The following is a 20,271-nucleotide window of genomic DNA, read 5'->3' on the forward strand; positions in this document are numbered from 1 at the left end:
GTTCTGAGGAAAGGATTTTATAGCATCTGATCTTCACTCTGCTGAGTACCATGGCATTATTACTGGCCTTATATTGTCATTTGTACATCTTGTATGTTAAGTTTGCTTTCCCAGACAGATGGTGAACTCCGTGAGGTGACAGCTCCACGACCAATGGTACTTAATACAGTCTGGTCACAAAAGTGCTGTACAAGTACTTGCTGATTGACAAATGTAAGACATAGTGGAATGGTGGCCAGTATCCATAATGAGATGTTTAAATATGATTAACATTCAAGAAATGATCTAAATTTGGCCAGACCCTTAATTATTACGTGGATTCAGCAGTGGGTGGGGAAGAACATCTTGTACTCTGCTTCCCTGTTTCCCGCAGGAAAGCAAGCTCTTTTATAGCCCCTGATTTTCCAAGACATGGTGTTGTCACCCACGCAAAGGAGTATTTGATGTAAAATTCACTACCCATTTGTAAAAATTCATGCAATTGTCTTCTCTTTGTATTTTGCTTATTCTGACTCTGGAAACACAGATTTTAGAAGCCTAGCAAAGTGAAAAGAGCCTGGGGTAACAAGTTAGAAGCTTTGAGCTTGGCTTTAAGTCTTACCTTTTAGTACCAAGATGACCTAAAGCACCCTGCCTAGGCCTTAATTTTAAAATGAAGGTATAATTAGGCCTCGCTTGCAGGGTTGTGCTCGGATCACATGAGATTCAGTACAATAATGAGAACTAATAACACAGAGTACTCAACAAATATTAGTTGTTATGACGTGAGTGCTAGGTACTAAGAGACTATTATAGATGAATAAGAACATTATCTAACCTCAAAAATATTATAATACAGCAAGAGACCACAAAAGGACCAGCTTCCGTCTAATTTGGGACAACAGCTGGTAAGTGCAACAAGAAAGCCACAAAGAGCCCTGGGAATCAGAGGAAGAAAAGGTGAACTCCAGCTGGGAAATTGGGGTCGGGGGAGCTTAATTAAGGAGAAAGCTTTTGACATAAACCACTGCAAAATTCATTGATGCTGAAGTGATCTGGGTCAGGCTGAGTCCCTCAAATAACTTGTCCTATACTAGCCATTCTTTGCAAAGTCTCTGGCGTAGACACTTTAGGCTCATTCAGGGCTGCACCGTGTAGTGGTCATTGTCATGGTTTAGAGACACAAGTTCAAATCCAGGCTCTGCCACCTTGGAGCTGAATACCCGATGCATGTCAGTTAAATTAGCAGTAAAGCAGGCTTCGTGGTATTTCCTTCATGGGGTCATCGTGTGCAAGAGCAGACGGTGCATATTCCATGGTAAGCATAGAGCCTGGCCCTCCAACAATGTTGCTTGTGCTGGCAGAGGACACGAGAGGCATGACACAGAGAGCATGATGGGGAAGCTTCAAGAAGTAGCAGTTGGCATTTCACAAATATTCATGGCTCTCTTGGGGAGGCAGCAGTGTTTTCTGAGAAACAGCTTGACAGATGGCTTAAATCCGTCTACTGCTGTCCCGAAATTCACTCATGAGACATGCAAATCCCATGTTGGTGAAACTTTGCTGTCATATATAGCAGCCCACGTGTATCTCCAGAAATCCCATGCCCCAAAGAAGCATCCCTAATTCTCTAGATAATGAGTGATTTTGTCTGCGTTGCTCTTTCAGGATATTTAAAGTATTTTGAACATATCAATAAAGTTATTCTCTAAGCAGCTATATGTACCTGCCATTCATGCCATGTGGCTGAAGATGTTTCTGTTCTATAGCTATGCCCATCATTTTCTGCTTCTCCTTCTCATATTATGTATTGCCTCTAGCCTTTCCTTTTGTGCATAGGTGAAGCTACATGAGCAAATTTCAGTGCCCCACACAATCATTAGGATGGGAATTTATGGATCAACAGCATAATTTGTCAGTGAATACACTTCTAAAAGCTTGGGTTCCTGGGAACATACCATAGGTCTATTATAACAATCTAATCATTGTATTTGTAGAGCATTTTCTGGTTACATGAAAGCATTTTATTATCTAATTTACTCACAAGAATCTTGTGAGAGAAAGATAACTATAATTAGTTTTTTTTAATATGAAAATAACCCCCAAACTCTAAGATATGGGTTACATTGTCTAAAATTGCATCTCTAATAAATGGTGGAGCTGAAAATAAAATCACAGATGTTACACTATGAAGGAACAGGACCTTCCACCTTTTCCCTTCTCCTCTCTCACCATTTTGATTTTATTTTCTGAAGTACTGGGATACTATAGAAAAGACAGAGGCTAGTATGTAGTTTGAGAATATTTCAGTTAAATAATTGACCTCATAGTGTCCACTCATAAAAAGGAATTAGGCTATTTGATGTATCAAGTTGAATGAAAAACTTATACAAGTATTGGACAACCATATAAGCTAGACCTCATGCAATATCTTCTTTAACCTCCTCTCAGTTCCATTTTCTTTTCTTTTTCTCCTCTTCTTTTTTTTTGTTTTTAAACAAAACTCTATCAATCCACAGTCCACAAGGAACAGAACTGTTTTTGAGCACAGACAGGGGGCAATGTTTTGATAGCAAGTTTGAAGATTTCTCTTTAGAGGTTTCTTGGGCAGTGCTTTCCTTTCCTTTCCTTTCCCCTGAAGCTCTGGTGTTCTTGTCTGTAACACTGAAAGGACTCGCTCTTGTTACATTATTTGGGAGTCTTCAAATGCTCCTGAATTTTGGACACTAGGATGATAATGATAACTCAAGTTCATATCTGTCATTTTGTATTTCTGCCCTTATTTTTGCTCTTTTACCCTCTCAAATACACACACACACACACACACACACAAAATTAGGAAAGAGAAAGTGCAAAGAACTTCCATTTTGAAGGCTCAGGTGAGCATCCCAAGAACTTCTTCCCCTCCGTCTAAATCATGAAAACCAGAACACAAAGATAAGTCTTGAAGCCATTAATGGTCAGATCTCTTGGAGATCTCCATCTGTGGTTTCCTCTAGAAATTCATCTTGGCTGAGGGCAAGGAGAATTTCCATCTTTTATCCCTGATCAACTGTCAGGCGGCACACATGGCTACCCCAGCACCACTTGAAGCCTCCAGGTTGCATACATAAACTGCCACCATAGTCAGTCTCCAGAAGGCCTCTAAGATGTTAGACTGGTATAGGCATTTTTTGCCTCCAGTTCTGCTGGCTCAGATAATATGCATTGAGTACTTGCTATGTGCCAGCTGCAAGGCTAAAGCTCTTTCTATATTGAATTATATTTGATCCTCATGATAACTTGTCAGTTGATAGTACTAATATCTGCGTTTTCCACAAGAGAAAATTAGGAAGGTTAAATTACTTGTACAAGGTCACCAAACCAGAAAGTGGTATGAGCGGGATTTAAACCCAGGTCTGGGATCCCAACTAATGTGCTCTGTTGCTTACTGTGCAATTGGAAACTGATTGAGTCCAGACCCTTTATTGTACTTGAAGGAATAGTGTCAGAGGGTCAGGCATGCTAATTCTTCTGCTAGTTTTGTGTGTGGTCTAGATCCAAACTCTTTGTCCCATGCTTTCCTAACCCACCACCCTTTCTCTGCCTTACTAGCATTAACAATAGGCGGTGAATGGTCCAAGAATTGCTCGGCAGGGCTGCTGAAGGTGGCAGTTGTGCCATCAGTATTTATTGACCAGTGAGGGTGCTGAAAACGTCAGCATGCATCTTCCTTTCAGTACCTCCCCTACACACACACACACACACACACACAGAGCAATATTGGCTTCAATGTCAACTATCTTATTATCTCATGTCTATTCTTGCTGAAACTATTTGGCGGCTATTATGTTAGGGCACCAATAAAAGATTTTATGTGCAAATCTGTTTCAGAGGAGGCCCAGCCATAGTGTGATGCACACGTTGGGTAATAGACCCACTCTTTCTAGACAGATAAAACTGCATCAATATTGCAGAGCCTCAAGGACATAAAATGAGCAAACATCAGTTAGACAAACACTAAATTCAAAGTCAAACAGTCTAACAGAGGAGATGACATGCTGATAGGATGCCATGTTGTTCCAAATGCTGTACCACACTTTGATTCTGACTCATAGTGTGGTCCCTAGGAAAGCAGTGTTGGAAAATCAGCTCAAGATGGCAGAAGCAACTGATTCATCCATGCATAAGACTCCAGGGCCAGACTGACATGTACAGCAACTTCCTGATGAAACTTGTGGCTGTTTATAGACTCCTGTGGTCCAATATTTGGAAGCCTGTTTTGTTTTATGTTGCTCTTAGGATAAATATGATATTTGAAGGAATTATGTAAGTGGAGAGAGTAAAGCCCCAAAACATCAAGATTTATTTTAAGTAATACGAACTGAAATAATGAGCAAAGGAGTTAGAAAAGTCAATTGTGCATCATAACATCTTGACTGTTCCTTTTGTTTCTTTAAAGAGGAGGAAACACTGCAGAGGCAGTGTGAGAAGTAACTAAGGTGTACCCTTAGAGGTAGTCATTTCTCTTGGCTTAGACAGATTATTCACATAATATTCGATGCAGCACAATCCTCTAACTGGAAAAGCTTCCACATGTCATTTCTTATTAATACAACAGCTCTCCTGTAAGCCCAATTATGGTTCCTGTTCACAAATTCCCGTAGCAACACCAAGTACTTCTGTGCAACAATGTAGCATTGATTTTTCAGAACTTGGAAATTGATAGGAACCCTCACATAGAAAGATCTGCCTTGGCCGTGGGCACATTAGTCTATTCTTGCATTGTTATAAATACCTGAGACTGGGGAATTTATAAAGAAAAGAGGTTTAATTAGTTCATGGTTTTACAGTCTCTACGGGAAGCATGATGCTGTCATCTGCTTAGCTTCTAGGGAGACCTCGGGAAACTTACAATTATGGTGGAAGGTAAAAGGGGAGCAGACACATAATATGGCCAGAGGAGAAGCAAGAGAAGAGAGAGGAGGTGGTACACACTTTTAAACAACCAGATATCATGAGAACTCACTATCACACAGGCAGCACCAAGGGAAATGGTGCTAAACCATTCATGAGAAATCTACCCCCATGATCCAATCACCTCCCACCAGGCCCCACCTCCAGCATTGGGGATTATACTTCAATCTGGTATTTGGGTGTGGACACACATCCAAACTATATCAGTGAACGTATTTTCTGGGAATTGAAAATTAAGTGACATGGGACCCATTCCCCTCCACGTAGAGGTTTGCAAATTTCACATAGCCTGAGGGACCAGCATAACCTTTAAAAGTCAGATAAACTTGGGTTCAAATTCCAGCTCTGCCATTTATTTGTTGTGTGTCTTTGAGTATGTTATATAATTTTCCTACACCGGTTTCCCTACCTGAACATAAAATAGAATGCTAGTATGTACAGAGAAATGGTTGGCATATAATAAATGCTCAAAAATATTATTAATATCTTTAACATGTATGGTACTGGCAGTGCTATTAACAATAATGATAGTAATAATAATTATTCTTTTGGATATTACATAATATCATGAAAGTAAAGTAGCCAATATAGAATAGATATTCAAAAATATTTGCTTCTGACCCTCTTCTAAGATTACCTATGTCTACTTATAAATTCTAGAAACAGTTTAAGTTTTCTCCTGTGGTAGAAATAGGTTCAACTTCTAAATCCCCAAAGGGAGCTAGGAAATGACTCAAGGCCCTTTGGTTCTAATTTTCCGGGGCATGTTTCTGTCTTTCCTCCAGGGCAAGCCATCATCCAGAAACAAGGCTAAATGAAAAAATAAAGGATCTGTCAGATGAGGCTTGGTCACAGCAAGAGTGGGAACAAGTCAGAAGAGACAGATGTGTTTAATGGCCAATGCATTTGTCCAAAGGAATCATTTTCACTGGCCAGGAGCCCAATTAAACCTGTAAAATGGAAATCCAGAAAATCAGATTAACGAGCCAGTCATTAGTAAGGAAAAGACCCAGCTAATTCTGTGTTTAGCGTGACGGATGGGCCCAGAGCAAATAATTGGATGACATTCATCAAATATAAAATAAAAGGTGTCACCGAAAGGAAAAGTGGTAATAATCTTTGGGATTTACAGTGCCAGAAAATTTGCTTGTAAGGAAGAGAAAAGTTCATCAAAACAGATTAATAGTCACTAAACTTTATTTCTTTCTTGTGTGCCAGAGAGCCACATGATCGCAGAGAAGCAGCAAATGCATGCATCAGCCTGCTTTTACCCTAACATAGTGAAGCAGCAAATGCATCAGCCTGCTTTTGTGAGGACTCTGCCCCTGAAGGGGTGTGCGATCTATTTGAAAATAAATTCCTGCTTTTGTGAGGACTCTGCCCCTGAAGGGGTGTGCAATCTATTTGAAAATAAACTCCTGCTTTTGTGAGGACTCTGCCCCTGAAGGGGTGTGCAATCTATTTGAAAATAAACTCCTTTGACCAACCAGGAACCAGGCAGGGCTTGAGAGTTCTTCACTACATCTATGTTTTAGTCAATATCCAATGGAGGAAACCAAACTCAAAGTCTTTCTGCTTAAGCAGATTAATCCCAACAATCTGTTATATAGTAAGTCAATAAATATTGGGCCCCTGCTGTGTATCTGCCCCTATGACGTGTGCTCACTCCTGGTTAAGGGTTCAGGTGCAGACTAGAGTTGGAAAACCCAGGTTTATAAGGGTTCAGGTGTAGGTGGGAGTTAGAAAGCCCAGGTTTATATTCTGGCTGTAACAATGAAAGTCTATATGACGCTGGGCAAATTAGTGGCTCTCTCTCAGCTTCAGTTTTCTGACCTGTATGAAATATTATTGCATGATATTATTATTATTCTTGGTTTTATTACCTCACTTCTGCTCTCCTAAGAAGATATTATTTTAAAAATATAGCACTGGACTAGATGCAGTGGCTCACATTTGTAATTCCAGCACTTTGAGAGGCTGAGGCAGGAGGACTGCTTAAGCCCAGGAGTGGCTTTGATCACTTTGAGACCAGCCTGGGCAATAGAGGGAGACCCAGTCTCTAAAAAACATAAAAAAATAAAATTAGTCAGGTATGGTGGTTTGTACCTGTAGTCCCAGCTACTTGGGAGGCTGAGGTGGGAGGATTGCTTGAGCTGGGGAGGTCAAGGCTTCGGGGAACCATGATTGTACCACTGCATTCTAGCCTGGGTGACAGAATGAGACCCTGTCTCACAAAATAAAATTTAAAACTACAGCACCAGTGTCAAAACAGATTTTCTGGGAATGCAGGGAAGCAAAACCATATACACATGTGATTTTTAAAAAGTTTTTCACAAAAGATGTTGGAATCAAGAGAATCTATTGTGTTATTGTGGTGAAATAAGAAAGATGGACAGAGGATTCTTCTTAGTCACAGAAGGAGGAGCACAGCCTTAGAGCCAAACTTTCTGAGGTTTAAATCTGTCTTACCTTGGACAAGTCACTCAAAATCTCTGTAGGGTTGTTATGAGGATTAAATTAGGTAATTTTCATAAAGGGTATGTGCAGTTCTGAAGTGTGGTAGATGTGCTCAATTAATGACTGTCTCATTATTTTTATTATTATGTATCCACTGGTCATCTGCCAGAAGACCAGTTCTCTCAGTCTCTTTCTGCTTATACACGATGGAAATTGATTTTTCACAGTTCTAAAGGCTGGGAAGCCCCAGATTAAGGCACCAGCAGGTTAGGTATCTATTGAAGGCCTGGTGTCTGCTTCCACGATAATGCCTTGAATACCGAGTCCTTACATGACAGAAGGGCAGAAGGGACAAAAAGGAAAAAAAAAAAAGAAAAAAAGAAAAGAAAAGAAAAAAGAAGCCTATCTAGTTTTCTCCAGCCCTTTTATAAGGCATTTTTCCTTTCCTGAGGAATAAGCCCTCATGGCCTAATCACCTCTTGAATGACCCCAACTCTTAATACCGTTGCAGTAGGGATTAAGTTACAACAAGAATTTAGGAGAGGACAGAAACAATCAGACCATAGCGTTCCACCCATGGCCTCACAAATTTATGTCCTTCTCACATATAAAATACATTCATTTCATCCCAATAGCTTCAAATGTCTTAAGTTGTTCCAGCATCAACTTTAAAATTTAGGTCCAAAGTCTCATCTACATATCGTCTTAATAAGATGTGGGTGAGACTCAAGGTGATTCATCCTGAGGCAGATTCCACTCCAGCTGCGAGCCTGTGAAATCAAACAAGTTATGTGCCTCTGAAATACAATGTATGGGACAATCATTCCAATTTCAAAAGTGAGCAAAAGGAAGGAAGGAAGGAACACGTAACAAGTCTCAGGGAAGTCCAAAACCCAACAGGGTAAACAACCTTAAATCTTGAGGCTTAAGAATAATTTTCTTTCACTCCATGTCCCACCTTCCAGACTGTGGGGTGAGGATTAGGTCTCCAAGGCTCTAGGGGACCCTGCACCCATGTTTTTGGGTAGGTGTAGCACATGTAGTAGCTGTGATAGATTAGAGTCCATGCCTGCAGCTCTCCTAGTCTGGTGTTGCACCTACAGGTCTGGGGTCTGGCGAGGGCTTCCCCTCCACAGTGGCTCCATTAAGCATTGCCCTAGTGAGGACTCTTTGCAGTGGCCCTGCCCTGATGGCTCCACTGGGCATCCCTCTAGTGAAGACTCTGCTATGACCCTAGCCTTATGTTGGTCCTTTGCCTGGGCTCCAAGGCTCTCTTGGACATCCTTTGAAATGTAAGTGGAGGTAGCCCTGCTTCCATGGCTGTTGTACTCTGTGTGCCTGCAAAGTTACCACTATGTGGATGCTGCCAAAGTTTATTGCTTGTGTCTTCTGGAGCAGCAACTTGAGCCAAACTTGGGTTTGCTTGAGCCGCAGCTGCTCAAGGAGAGCGACACCAGAATGTGGCGATCAGAGACTTGAGATGGTACTGGACAGAGAGCCGCAACATCCCGTGGGAGCCTGGCTCCTCCCTTCAAATTGTTTTCCCCTCAAGGCCCTGGCACTCTGGGCCTGTGATGGGCATGGCAGCCTCGAAGATCTCTGGTATGCCTTCTGGGCCATTCTTTCATTGCTCTGATGAATAACATCTGGCTACCTTCTATCTGTACTAATCTTATCAAATAGTCCCTTGGCCACACCCTTGGTGTTGTCTCTCAAACTTGCCTTTTTAAACTTTACGTGGCCAGGCTGAGAATTTTCCAAATCTTTAAGTTCTGTTTCCCTTTCAATTGTAAGCTCTGTCTTTAATTCATGTCTCTCTTCTTGCTTTTTACTGTAAATGGTCAAAAAAAGCCATGCAGCACTCTCCACATTTGCTTTGATAGTTCTTCCAGATATCCTTGTACATTGCTTACAATTTCTGCTTTCTACAAATCTTTAGACACAGGCACAATTAAGCCAAGTTTTTTGTCACTTTATATCAAGGATGACCTTTCCTCTAATTTCCAATATCTTACTCCTCATTTCCATCTAAGACCTCAACAGCATTGCCTTTACCGTCTGTATTTCTACAAGTATTCTGTTCATGACCAGGTAAGTAATTTCTAAGGAAACTTAAATTCTTTCTACAGCTCCCCGCTTCTTCTGAAGAAAGGCCCTCACCAGAATTGCCCTTAATGCTCTGTTTAATGCAATATAGGGTTTTTTTTTTCTTTCTAGTATTCACTTCAAAACTGTTTCTACATCTATTCATTACCTGATTCCAAAACCACTTTCATATTTTTAGGTATTTGTTGTAGCAATACCAATACCAATTCAGTACCAATTTCTGTCTCAGATCATTTCTGCTACTATAACAAAATTATTTAGACTACATAGTTTATTTCTCACATCTGTAGAGGCTGGGAAGTCTATGACAAAGACACCTGCAGGTTTGATGTCTGATGAGGGCTTGGTCTTTGTTTCCAAGATGGTGCCTTGAACACTGTGTCCTCACATGGCAGAAGTGATGAAAGGGAAAAAAGAAGGTTAGTTAGTTTTCTCTAGCCCTTTTATAGAGCACTAATCCCTTCATGATGGCATAGCCCTCATGTCCCAGTCATGTCCTCAAAGCCCCACCTCTTAATACTGTTGCACTGAGGAATAATTTTCAACATTCATTTTGGAAGGGACACAAACATTCAAACCATAGAACCAGCATTGTCTAGGAATGAAGTAGGTCACAACCTTGTAATAAGCTATAGAAGAATAATTATAGGAATGTGTGTGCCATGAGAGTGAATGTTGAAAGTGCTATAGAAATGAAAAGAACAAAGTTCAGTAATTGATAGGAGAAATTAGAATGAATTGGTAGCATTCAAAAACCCTTCCATGAACTCATAGGGTTTACACTGAGGTTTAATGCATCAGTTGGATTTTGGCAAGTACAGAGAAGGACACAGTCAGGACAAAGGAAGATTGGCAGGATGAAGCGTGGTATCTCTGGGAGATACTACAGTATCAGAGGTACTTGGAGACCCCAGGGCTCTGTGGCCTTCATGTAGCCCCTTTATGTTTTGGACCATTCGACAATGCATTTAAAGTATAATTTCTATCTTCATTATTTACTGAAGCACAAATTTTCCTGGGTTGTGTGTGAGCTTGTAAGAGAGTCTTTGCTTGTGCAGGGCTGTAATAGACATGGGAGGATGAGTTCTCAAGGCTGTGGGACTGATCACGCTATCAATGGGACCACTTTGTTCTCTTTTGGCAATTGGTGACTTGGAAACCCCAATGCGCCCAGCCTTGCCCTGGACTTCTGATAAGAGGCGGAGTGGTGCTATCATTTTGTTCCCTGTTGAGGTGGCTGGATCTTCCAAGGAGAAGCTCCTTTTAATTGATTATCTCTGGCTAGCATTCAGGGATGGGACTTGCTTCTCAGATGCTGGTCTGCTTTCCCAAGAACGTGTTTAGTGAGGTTCAGGGTGACCTGTAGAGAAATGGTTATTAAGCATGATAGGTGACCAGGAGATATATTTTGGGGGTGTAAAAACTTTGTCATCAGGTATAAGGACTCCTTTGGGGGTGATGAAAATGTTTTAGAACTAAATAGAAGTTTTGGCTGGATCACACACTGTGAATGTACTAAATTTACACCAAATTGTACACTTTAAAATTATTAGACTATGTGAATTTCACCTCAAATTAAAAAAAAATGAAACACCTTTCTCATCGTTGTAAATACAGAATTCAGGAACATATCTACATCTGAGAGAGAGGCAGGGGGTCAGGGCAGATAAGGAGCACAGAGATCTATGCAAATTATTGTTAAAAGTCTAGTTCTGAGGTGTTCAAAGTATGGTTCCCAGATCAGCAGCATCGGCATCACCTGGAAATTTATTGGAATTTTTTTTTTTTTTTTTTTTTTTTTTTGAGACAGAGTCTCGCTCTGTTGCCTAGGCTGGAGTGCAGTGGCGTGATCTCGGCTCACTGCAAGCTCCGCCTCCCGGTTTCACACCATTCTCCTGCCTCAGCCTCCCGAGTAGCTGGGACTACAGGCGCCCACCACCACACCCAGCTAATTTTTGTATTTGTAGTAGAGATGGGGTTTCACCGTGTTGGCCAGGATGGTCTCCATCTCCTGACCTCGTGATCCACCCACCTCGGCCTCCCAAAGTGTTGGGATAATAGGCGTGTGCCACTGCGCCCCACCTATTAGAAAATTCTTGATCCCCCACCCAGATCTATTGAATCAGAGACTCTGCAGATGGGCCCCAGGAGTCTTGAGTTTTAATAAGCTTTCCAGGTGATTCTGATGCATGCTGAAGTTTAAAAACTTTTGATCTAGTTTCTAGGTTAGCAGGTATGTTTATATGTGTTGGTTTTCTAATTAAATGTAAAACCAAATTAAACAAATACATACAATCATGTGAGAACTAACGGTGACTGTGTTTTCAGATCTAAGGATAACATTTTATGCACTTGAGACTTACTTGGAAAAGGAAAAAGACTTCCTAGCAACCTATCGATGTTAATATAGCAACACCCACCTCTAAGCCAACACAGAACAATATAGATTCAGAACAGATGTTGCATCAAAATAAAAAAGTTTTAAAGTTCTGAAATACAAGGCAAGAATGATGGTAATTAGATATGGATGTTGCTCCCTGAACATCAGGGTGAAAACCAGTCTCTCTTCTTGGTTCACAGCATAAGCCTTTGCACCAAGTGTTTTCCAAGTCTCTGCCTTCGTGCTGACTCTGACATCTGCTCTACCTGGCAGCGTGTGGTGCCTGCTTTGGGGGCTTCCAATCTGTGCAGAGCAAGGGGTAGCCGTGGGAGATGTCATCTCCCTCCCCGAGTGAGGAGAGATGGGTGGCTTCAGTAGAGATGTTACAGCTCTTCTGCTCCCAGCAGGGCCTGTGGATGGCTGCCAGGTTTGGATCAGACTGGGAGGACTGGCCTGTCTCCAGCCTGTGCTTGGACCTTAGTGAGAATGAAGCATGTGCCTCGAGTAATTGCCTCCTCAGCGCAGCAGCCTGGTTGCTATTGTTGTCCTGCTATTTTCTCTGAACAAGCCATGTTATCTTCTCCTGTGAATATTAATTTCCCCTGAGTTAGGATAATTGGGCCGAGAGCAGCCATCTGCAGAGCTCTGCCATGTTGGCAGGGCTTTTCAGCAGGCCCTGGCCAGAGGACCATTTCTTGGAGTGGTTTCCACTTTCCTCCCATTAAGAATCTATCCTTTCGCAAGTGAGGTTACAGGGCTTGTCCCTGAGCCTTCTAGCCAGAGATAACACAGTTGGGACTCAAATCCAGGATTTCTGAATTTCACATTTGGAGTTCTTCCTCTACCTTTTGATGTTTTTAAGTATCTTGTACATGGAAAGAGTCAATAAATATCTGCTCAATACATGGATTATAAATATGAGGGAAAGAAATCTGTGCTTAGTTCAGAAGTGAGATTACATTTCAAAATAATGAGAGCTTTGAACAGTAGTCATTATTCAGATCCACGAAAAAATACATTTGACAATTGTGTTATGGTTGGAATGAATTAATAAACAATTCAAAAAGAATAAATAGATCATGGGTGTAGCCCACATTGATAGCTCCTCTGCTTTTAGTTGAAAATACTTACTAGGTATGTACCGTGTGCAGAGCACAGTGACCAAATGGAGTCAGTCCCTGTTCTGAGGGAGAATCTCTCAGTGGGAAAGATTGTTGTAATTGCCCACCTGTGATCTAAGTACCATGCAATGAGAGCAGCTCAGAGTGCCATGGGATTAGAGACCCAAAGCCAGCAAGGAATATTCTCTAAAAGGTAATTACAAACCCATTGTGGTTGTCAATAGGAGAGCTAATACTTTCCAACTTGTGCATGATCTGTGGCCTCATCTGATCTCTTTGTGTTTCCCCCACAATCTAGGTAACAACTGGTGGAAGAGCCAGCTACTACGTGTCTTATCGAAGAGAGGCCTTTGCTCAGATAAAGCTGCCTAAGTACTCGTTGCCAAAGGTACTGCATGCACCACCAGCAGTCCTGGGTCCCTCCAGGCAAAGGGAGGGTTGGAGAGGCTGCCTTGTTGGGCAACTGGGAGGTTTGATCTGTTTGGAAGGACTGTTGGCATTTAGACTCACTCACCGCCAAGTCGTTTAGCCTCCCTTAATGGTGCACAACCTGGATTCTGTATTCCTGTCTCAGCTGGGTACCAGCCAAGAGCTTTGATTTCCTGTAACTCAAAGGTCTGGTATAACCTTGGGTCATTTCCCAGGGGCAGTAATGAAAGGAACACTAGCTTTGGAATCTCCTCGGAGGGGCTCTCCCTTTTGCAAAGGGCTTTATCACCAAATAGAAGGCCAAACTCAGGCAGGAGGACAGATGCTATATGAGTGTGCATAAAAGTGCACAGATAAGTCTGGTGGTTTTCTTGCTTCTTTCTACATTTTAAGGCTAAACAGAAATGTATTGCCTATGTTTCTACTCCCCCCACCACCATGAGTAATTAAAACGGGGTAAACTAATAGAATGTTAATATCAAATGTTGGCATTTTAATGTTTGATTTAACTCTTCTATTGAAAAATCATAAAGCTTACTTTGGGGACCCCATTCCTTGTGAACATTGGCTTCTGGAGGGAGATGGACCTTAGAACCTCATTGTGAAAATGGACAGGTTATAATTGCATCACTGAATGAAGCTGCAAAGCAGAAAAATCTCAGGCAGCACGCGTATCAAGTGCAATGTTGCAAAGACTTGGGTCTCTAAGCTGGTGCTAAGGAACGTATTATGAAAAGTTAAATGAGGACAGAGGTGGAGGAATTATGGCCTGAGAAAGTGGATAATTTCCTACCCCCAGTTGCTATTATTCATTCATTAATTTATGCATGCATGTATTCATTCATTCTATTATGCATCCGTTCAACTATTCTTTCTCCATTTAACTTTTACTCTGTGAACTAAACTCTATGAATAGAGTAGTGAATAAGATACAAATAGTCCCTGCCTTCATGGATATTATGTTCTGGAAAAAAAAGACACTGAATAAGCAATGATAGGTATGAGAGTGTTATACACATTCAAGGGCCATCTTGGCATACAAGGTGGTTTTAGTTAACTATGGGAAGGGAGGGCAGTTTCCTAGAAAAAGTGGTGTTTAAGTTGATACAAGAAAAATAAAGGAGTCAATTCTGCAAACAAAGATGGGGAGAAGCTGATAGAAGATACATGCATAGGCCCGATTTTAAGAGACAGCACACTTCATTCAACAAACTAAAAAGCCATCTTGAGAGACTGGGTTGTAGAGAGGCTGGTAAGGTCAGTAGAGATCACTTTAAGTAGCTTCAAGGGCCATGGGAACCAATTTCTTATTTTCTCTACCCTCTTTCTGATTAGCTTTATGGGACCATTGTGTAGTATTGTGTTTGCAGGATGTACCCATCAGATGTTCTAAACCCAAACAGGAAAGAGGTATTCCAGCTTGGATAAGGTTAGAAAGGGGAAATTCACAGTTATGCTCTTTCTAAAGGAGAATGCCTATTACACTAACCTGACAGTCTCCCATGTTTCTAAGCCTAGGAAATGAGTTTAGAGAACTTTCCAAGCCATCTCCCTGAAGTAGGGATTATTTTATCTCTGTATGTGTGCAATTTTATGTATTTTTAACCTTCTCAGGAAAACAAACCATTCACTCCCCTGGACAGTGTGGCTGCAGGTGGGGACAAATGAGGCCCTGAATTGATCACAACCCTAGAACACTCCGTTAATGATTAGCAACCCCGAGGCAATTTATTGTGGTGGAATGCCATCCGCTCAGTCCCTTTTATAGAACCTCATCCAGAGCAGCTTCTCATTAATATGAGGGCTGCTGTGAAAATAGCTGGATGGTTATCGATCCCCTTTATTAGCCAGTGCTGGCCCAGGTTTTCATAGTCAAAACTGAAGAGGTGGGGACAGAGAGGGTGGAGGGAGATTGGTTCTTTCCATTGTTTAAGAATGGAAATGGCTTTTAAGCAAGTCGTTGCTGTTCCATGCAGTGCCGTGGATGCTTTTAGGTGGTTTGCTTAGAAACAAAGGCATGAAGAGCTCCCTGTCGTCATTGCCCTCGCAGCTCTGCTCCCAGCTTACATGTTCAGAATGTGCTCTCCTGGGGTACTCCATAGCTCTGGAGTGTTTGGCAGAGAATGAAATGAGCGCCATTAACAATAAACAGGGTTATTAGGAGCCGCAGCCTTGTGCTGAGCCCTCCATAACTCAGTCCCTGGGCATCAGGTTGGTGCTGTCAGTCCAATAGGCATGAAAAGCAGACAGCAGCAGAGGGCATGGGGCAGGTGATAGGGAGCAGGTAACCTAGGAAAAGACAGGTGAGCTTATGAGCAGAAACCCTGAGCTTTCATTCCAGCTCTACCGCTTACTTATCCATGAGCCCGGGTCTTCACATCTGTGAAATGGGGATACTATTGTTTGACAAAGTTGTGAGGATTTAATGAATGGCTCATTGTTAGTCAAATGTAAAGCGCTCAACAAATCTAAGGAACAGTTTTGATTTGGGGGCAATTAATACTAAGGCTCTTAACCTGTCCTACATGGAGATCAGTGTTCATAATGGGATCGCATCCCAGACTGACCTTGGAATCAATATTGCCTTAAACCCTCACTTTACCACTCTGAGCCTGATATACCCTCTTTTGTCTCTTAGATTCTAGACTTATTCTTAACTTACTACTCTAATAAATTGTTTCTTCAAGAGAAAAGATTTTTGTTTCTTTCCGTATAGGATTCAGGTTGGAAGTAAAAATGTTGATCTTTGCCTGAGCCCTGTGCTCCTGGAAAACAGCCAAGGTTAAGAAACTGCACCCTTTTGTGTTTGGGAAATGGCTTATTGCAGACCCCCTCTCTGCATGAGACTTGATAAGACTCAGATGTCTGCCTTGTTTACCTATAATAGGACCAGATTCCCTTTCTTTTTCTCATAAATGATTTGCTAAAATGTTGTCCTTCTGGCCAATCTGGACAAAATGCCTGCTAATTTGACTTACTCAAACTTAAAACTAACTTTTCCCCTTCCTCAAGCCCCTGAACTTTGACCCACTCTTGAGCTTGTGTAAGCAGTGGTAGCTGAAGCAAACATGGCAATGAGGAACAGCCCCCCTTCGCAGCCCTTCTGAGAATCAGCCGACCCCGAAGAAAATTTCCTGTTCAATTGCTCAATCATGCCACCTGCACACCCTACTTTTCAAGCCCAATTATTTCTAGTCTTCTTTTACTTTCCCCCATAAAAGTAATTCTTTTCTGTCTTTACTTCAAGATGCTTACAGGTATTGCAAGTCTTTTCAAATAAAATCTCTTCTTACCTAAGTCTGGGTCCATTTTTTATTTGACAGTAGAATATGGTTAATTCCGTTTTGAATAATAAAAGAGAGGAAAGGGAAATATGTCTTAGAAAATTCATTATAATGATAATGACAATGATATTAACCTTTTGTTTCCTCAGTTTTTACATTTCCCCAAATACTGATTTATCCTTCACTGCTGTGTCATGGCCACACTTCTTAAAGAGTTATCTGTAATTCTAATCTCTTTTCTCATTTCCTATTTGCTCTTCAACCTACTGCTGTATATTCTCTGCCTTTACATCCGTCTATCCACTATTTCACTAAAAATCCCTAGCCATTGCTACAGTGGCCACCTGCATGCCAAATCAAATAGATGCCTCTACGTCTTTATTGATTTTCACCATTCTGGAACATTTAACACTGATGAAAATAATCCATACTTGATACTCTTCTCTTTCATAGTTTTTTTTTTAATGAGCTTTTTTTTTTTTTTTTTTTTTTTTTTTTTTTGGTAGATCCCCTTCTTACCACTCTCTAAATGTTGGTGTTCCTAAGTTCTTGTATTCTGCATGGTTCCTGGGTGACTTCATCCCTCACTCTTTTTCAATATTGGTGACTCCTGTATCTACAACCCCAGCCCATATCTCTCCATTGAGCTCTAGACCGCATAACCAACTGCCTATTTGATGTAGATCCTCTTAAAGATATCCCATTTAACCAAGGTCTGAAACTAAGCTTCTAGTCTGCACTTTATAGTCCTTATATCCCATTTTTCTCCTATGTTTACTTATATACTCCATTTATTTTTCAATAATCTTTTGTTGTATGTCTACCATGTGCCAGATACTCTGGTGAGTATTAGAGATAAAGTGATACATCAGAGAACACTAGTTTATGCTCTTTGGGATCTTATAATCTAATGAAAGAGACAGACATCAAACAAATAATTACATAAGAGACTAATTATAATTGTAGTGAATTCTATAAAGGAAAAGAGGAGTTTCATAAGGCACGTATCTAAGGCATTATGTATTTGTCCTACTCCCTTCTCCCCCTGTAGATTTTGCCTCCTTACTATCTCACCAGTCTATCTCCTGGAGACCTCATGGAGAACCGGCTTCCTTGGTTCAGGCCCTCCTGAGTTATTATCTGGTCTGTTGCTGTGACCTTTTAAGCCTTTCTCCCTGCCTCTAGCATTGCCCCTCTCAAGGCCCCTCTTCACAATGCTTCCACAATTAATTTGATCATGCAAGGATCCCCATCCTCTCTAACTAAATCTCTCTATATATCAATTCTAATCATGTCTTTCTCTTGCTTAAAATCTTGTGATAATTTTGTGCTATTCTTTGGGCAAAAGTTAGGTGTGCCATATTACCCCTTACGATGTAGCCACTGTCTGCCTCACCTCCTTCAGAGGAAAACTGCTTTTATGTGATACAGATTCCCACACATTTCATTGATTATTCCGTCCTGATTGTCACCTGTAAGCGTTTGTACTCCAGTCACCATTTTTAGCACCTCTATTATAGCACTTAGTCAAATTTGAGAAAGGCCACTAGAGTATGTGATGTCTCCACCATTAGAGGACAACTTCTTTAGGGCAGGTTTTACTTTTTCTCTATTTCCATTGTCTGACACATGGCAGATGCTTAATAACACGGTATTTATATAATAAATAAAGTTACATGGGGCCCAGATTATACGAAAATGCTTCAATAACAATGAAGTATTTTCACCATTGTTCACCTAAGAAGTCACAGGTTTTAGTTTTCAAAAGCAATCATAACTCTCCCAAATTATTGTCTTGGCAGAGCGGACAGGGAATGTTATTTATAATTGCTTTCCAAATATAAATATGTATGTGATTATGTCTGATGCTTTTCAGGTTCCAAGTTTAGTAAAGTCCCAGTCTAAATTTAGTCTTATTGCATTTTCCCTCCTTGGATTTCTCTCTTTAGCACCAAATTTTTCCCTGCATGTTCTCAGGACCAACAAGTAAGGCAAGGACACACGCTATGGAGCTAGACTGAGGTAACTCAGTTCAAGAAATAAGCTTCATTATTGTTCGGGTCTCTATTGGACCAATTTTAGCTAATTATACTTTTCTTTTTCTTGAAGACTGAATGTTCTAGTTATTGTTGGTTGACCGCATTCAACCATAGAGACCTATTTAGACAGAGGTTATGTATTTCAGAGTGTTTCAAAGAGTGATTCCCTGGACTTAGATGCACCAGAATCACCTGGAGGGCTTGTTCAGATGGAAGAATCTAAGGGTCTACTCCAGATATACTGAATTATAATCTCAGGTAGTGACCAGGATTAGAGACAGCCAGGTTTTCTGTATGTACATTTTAGGTTAATGTTCTCAGCACAAGTCTGCATGCTTTTAAGATTGCTAGGTCATTTTGATGCACACCAAAGTTATATCCCCCACTGATACAGTGTTTAAAAGTTAGCTTCTTAATTAAGATTAGGTTTAAATTAAGATTAGGTTGTAGGTTTATATCTTAGTAATGTCATTTATTAGCTTTGGCAAATTAAGGAATTCTCAAACAGGTATGTCAGAATTCTGGAAATCAGAGAGCAGTCTTACTCCAGAGCCTGGAGCACTTGTTCACCAGGTGACACAGCCCCAGGACTGTATTAACCTAATGTGCACTCACAGCGAACCTGGCTGCCTCTAATCCTGACCATGCCCTGGTGTTTTAAGTTGTTCTTTTCCCATTTCTTTTACATTAGTTTAGTCTAAAATAACTTAGCTCATTCATTTTTATGACCAAAACATCTGGGAAAAACCAGGCATTTCTATTGCATTTTTAACAGGGTAAGTGAATTTAATTCGTATTTCCTGCAGCTGCGATTTCCCCTCCTACTGGGTTCTTGGGCATTCATTCCACACCAACACAACACGATTTCCTCACATGGTTTTTAAGAGTAAGCTTTTTTTCCATTTTCAAGCAGCTCAGCAGGAACCTGTAATTCTACAAGGTGTGTAAGCACAAATGAGCAAGTGAGGTCTTAGTCAAGGTGACCTAGAGAGTTCAAGGCCAGGGGCTGAGATTTGACAAAGAATCTTCAATAAAAAGATCCAGAACTTGCTTTTCTACTTCTCTCACCTCCAGGTTGCCCAAATCAAATGGGTTTACTCCTTTGTAAATCATCTTGGAGGAACTCTCTGTGGTGCTGACATTACAGACATTGCTGTTTCTTTTTACTTGAAAAGGTTTCTAGGAAAGGTTGGTCAAACACAGTAAAGGCTAGACCCTGCCTGATTATTAAGTTACAGTCAGCTCCAATCCCCCATCATCCTTTTACCAGTGCTTTTCACCACAGCAACAAGGTTGCCTTTCCTTCTGCTGTCTATTACTCTTTGGCATGTACACCAGTATGTTTATGCAGTTTTTAGCTACTTCCATTTTTGGCAAAGGATTATCCATGTCCTCCTGACTGTGTCAGTTCTCTAGGTAAGGGCTTAAATTTGTGATAATATTTGTACAGTGCCTACCTACACAGGCAAACTGACTTTTATAAATTATTTTGTATTGTAAACTACTAGATTTGATTTTAG

The 20,271-nt window shown here is 40.9% G+C and overlaps 1 protein-coding gene across 1 annotated transcript in view; it reads left to right on the forward strand.

Moving 5' to 3' along the window:
* Positions 1-20,271, forward strand: part of SORCS3 (sortilin related VPS10 domain containing receptor 3) — a 612,976-nt gene that overhangs the window by 471,036 nt on the left and 121,669 nt on the right. The window contains exon 8 of the mRNA XM_050804899.1: positions 13,298-13,387. Coding sequence (XP_050660856.1) covers positions 13,298-13,387 — 90 coding nt within the window. The remainder of the gene's footprint in view (positions 1-13,297; positions 13,388-20,271) is intronic.

This window comes from Macaca thibetana, chromosome 9, assembly GCF_024542745.1.
Source record: "Macaca thibetana thibetana isolate TM-01 chromosome 9, ASM2454274v1, whole genome shotgun sequence".
NCBI classification, from domain to species: domain Eukaryota; kingdom Metazoa; phylum Chordata; class Mammalia; order Primates; family Cercopithecidae; genus Macaca; species Macaca thibetana.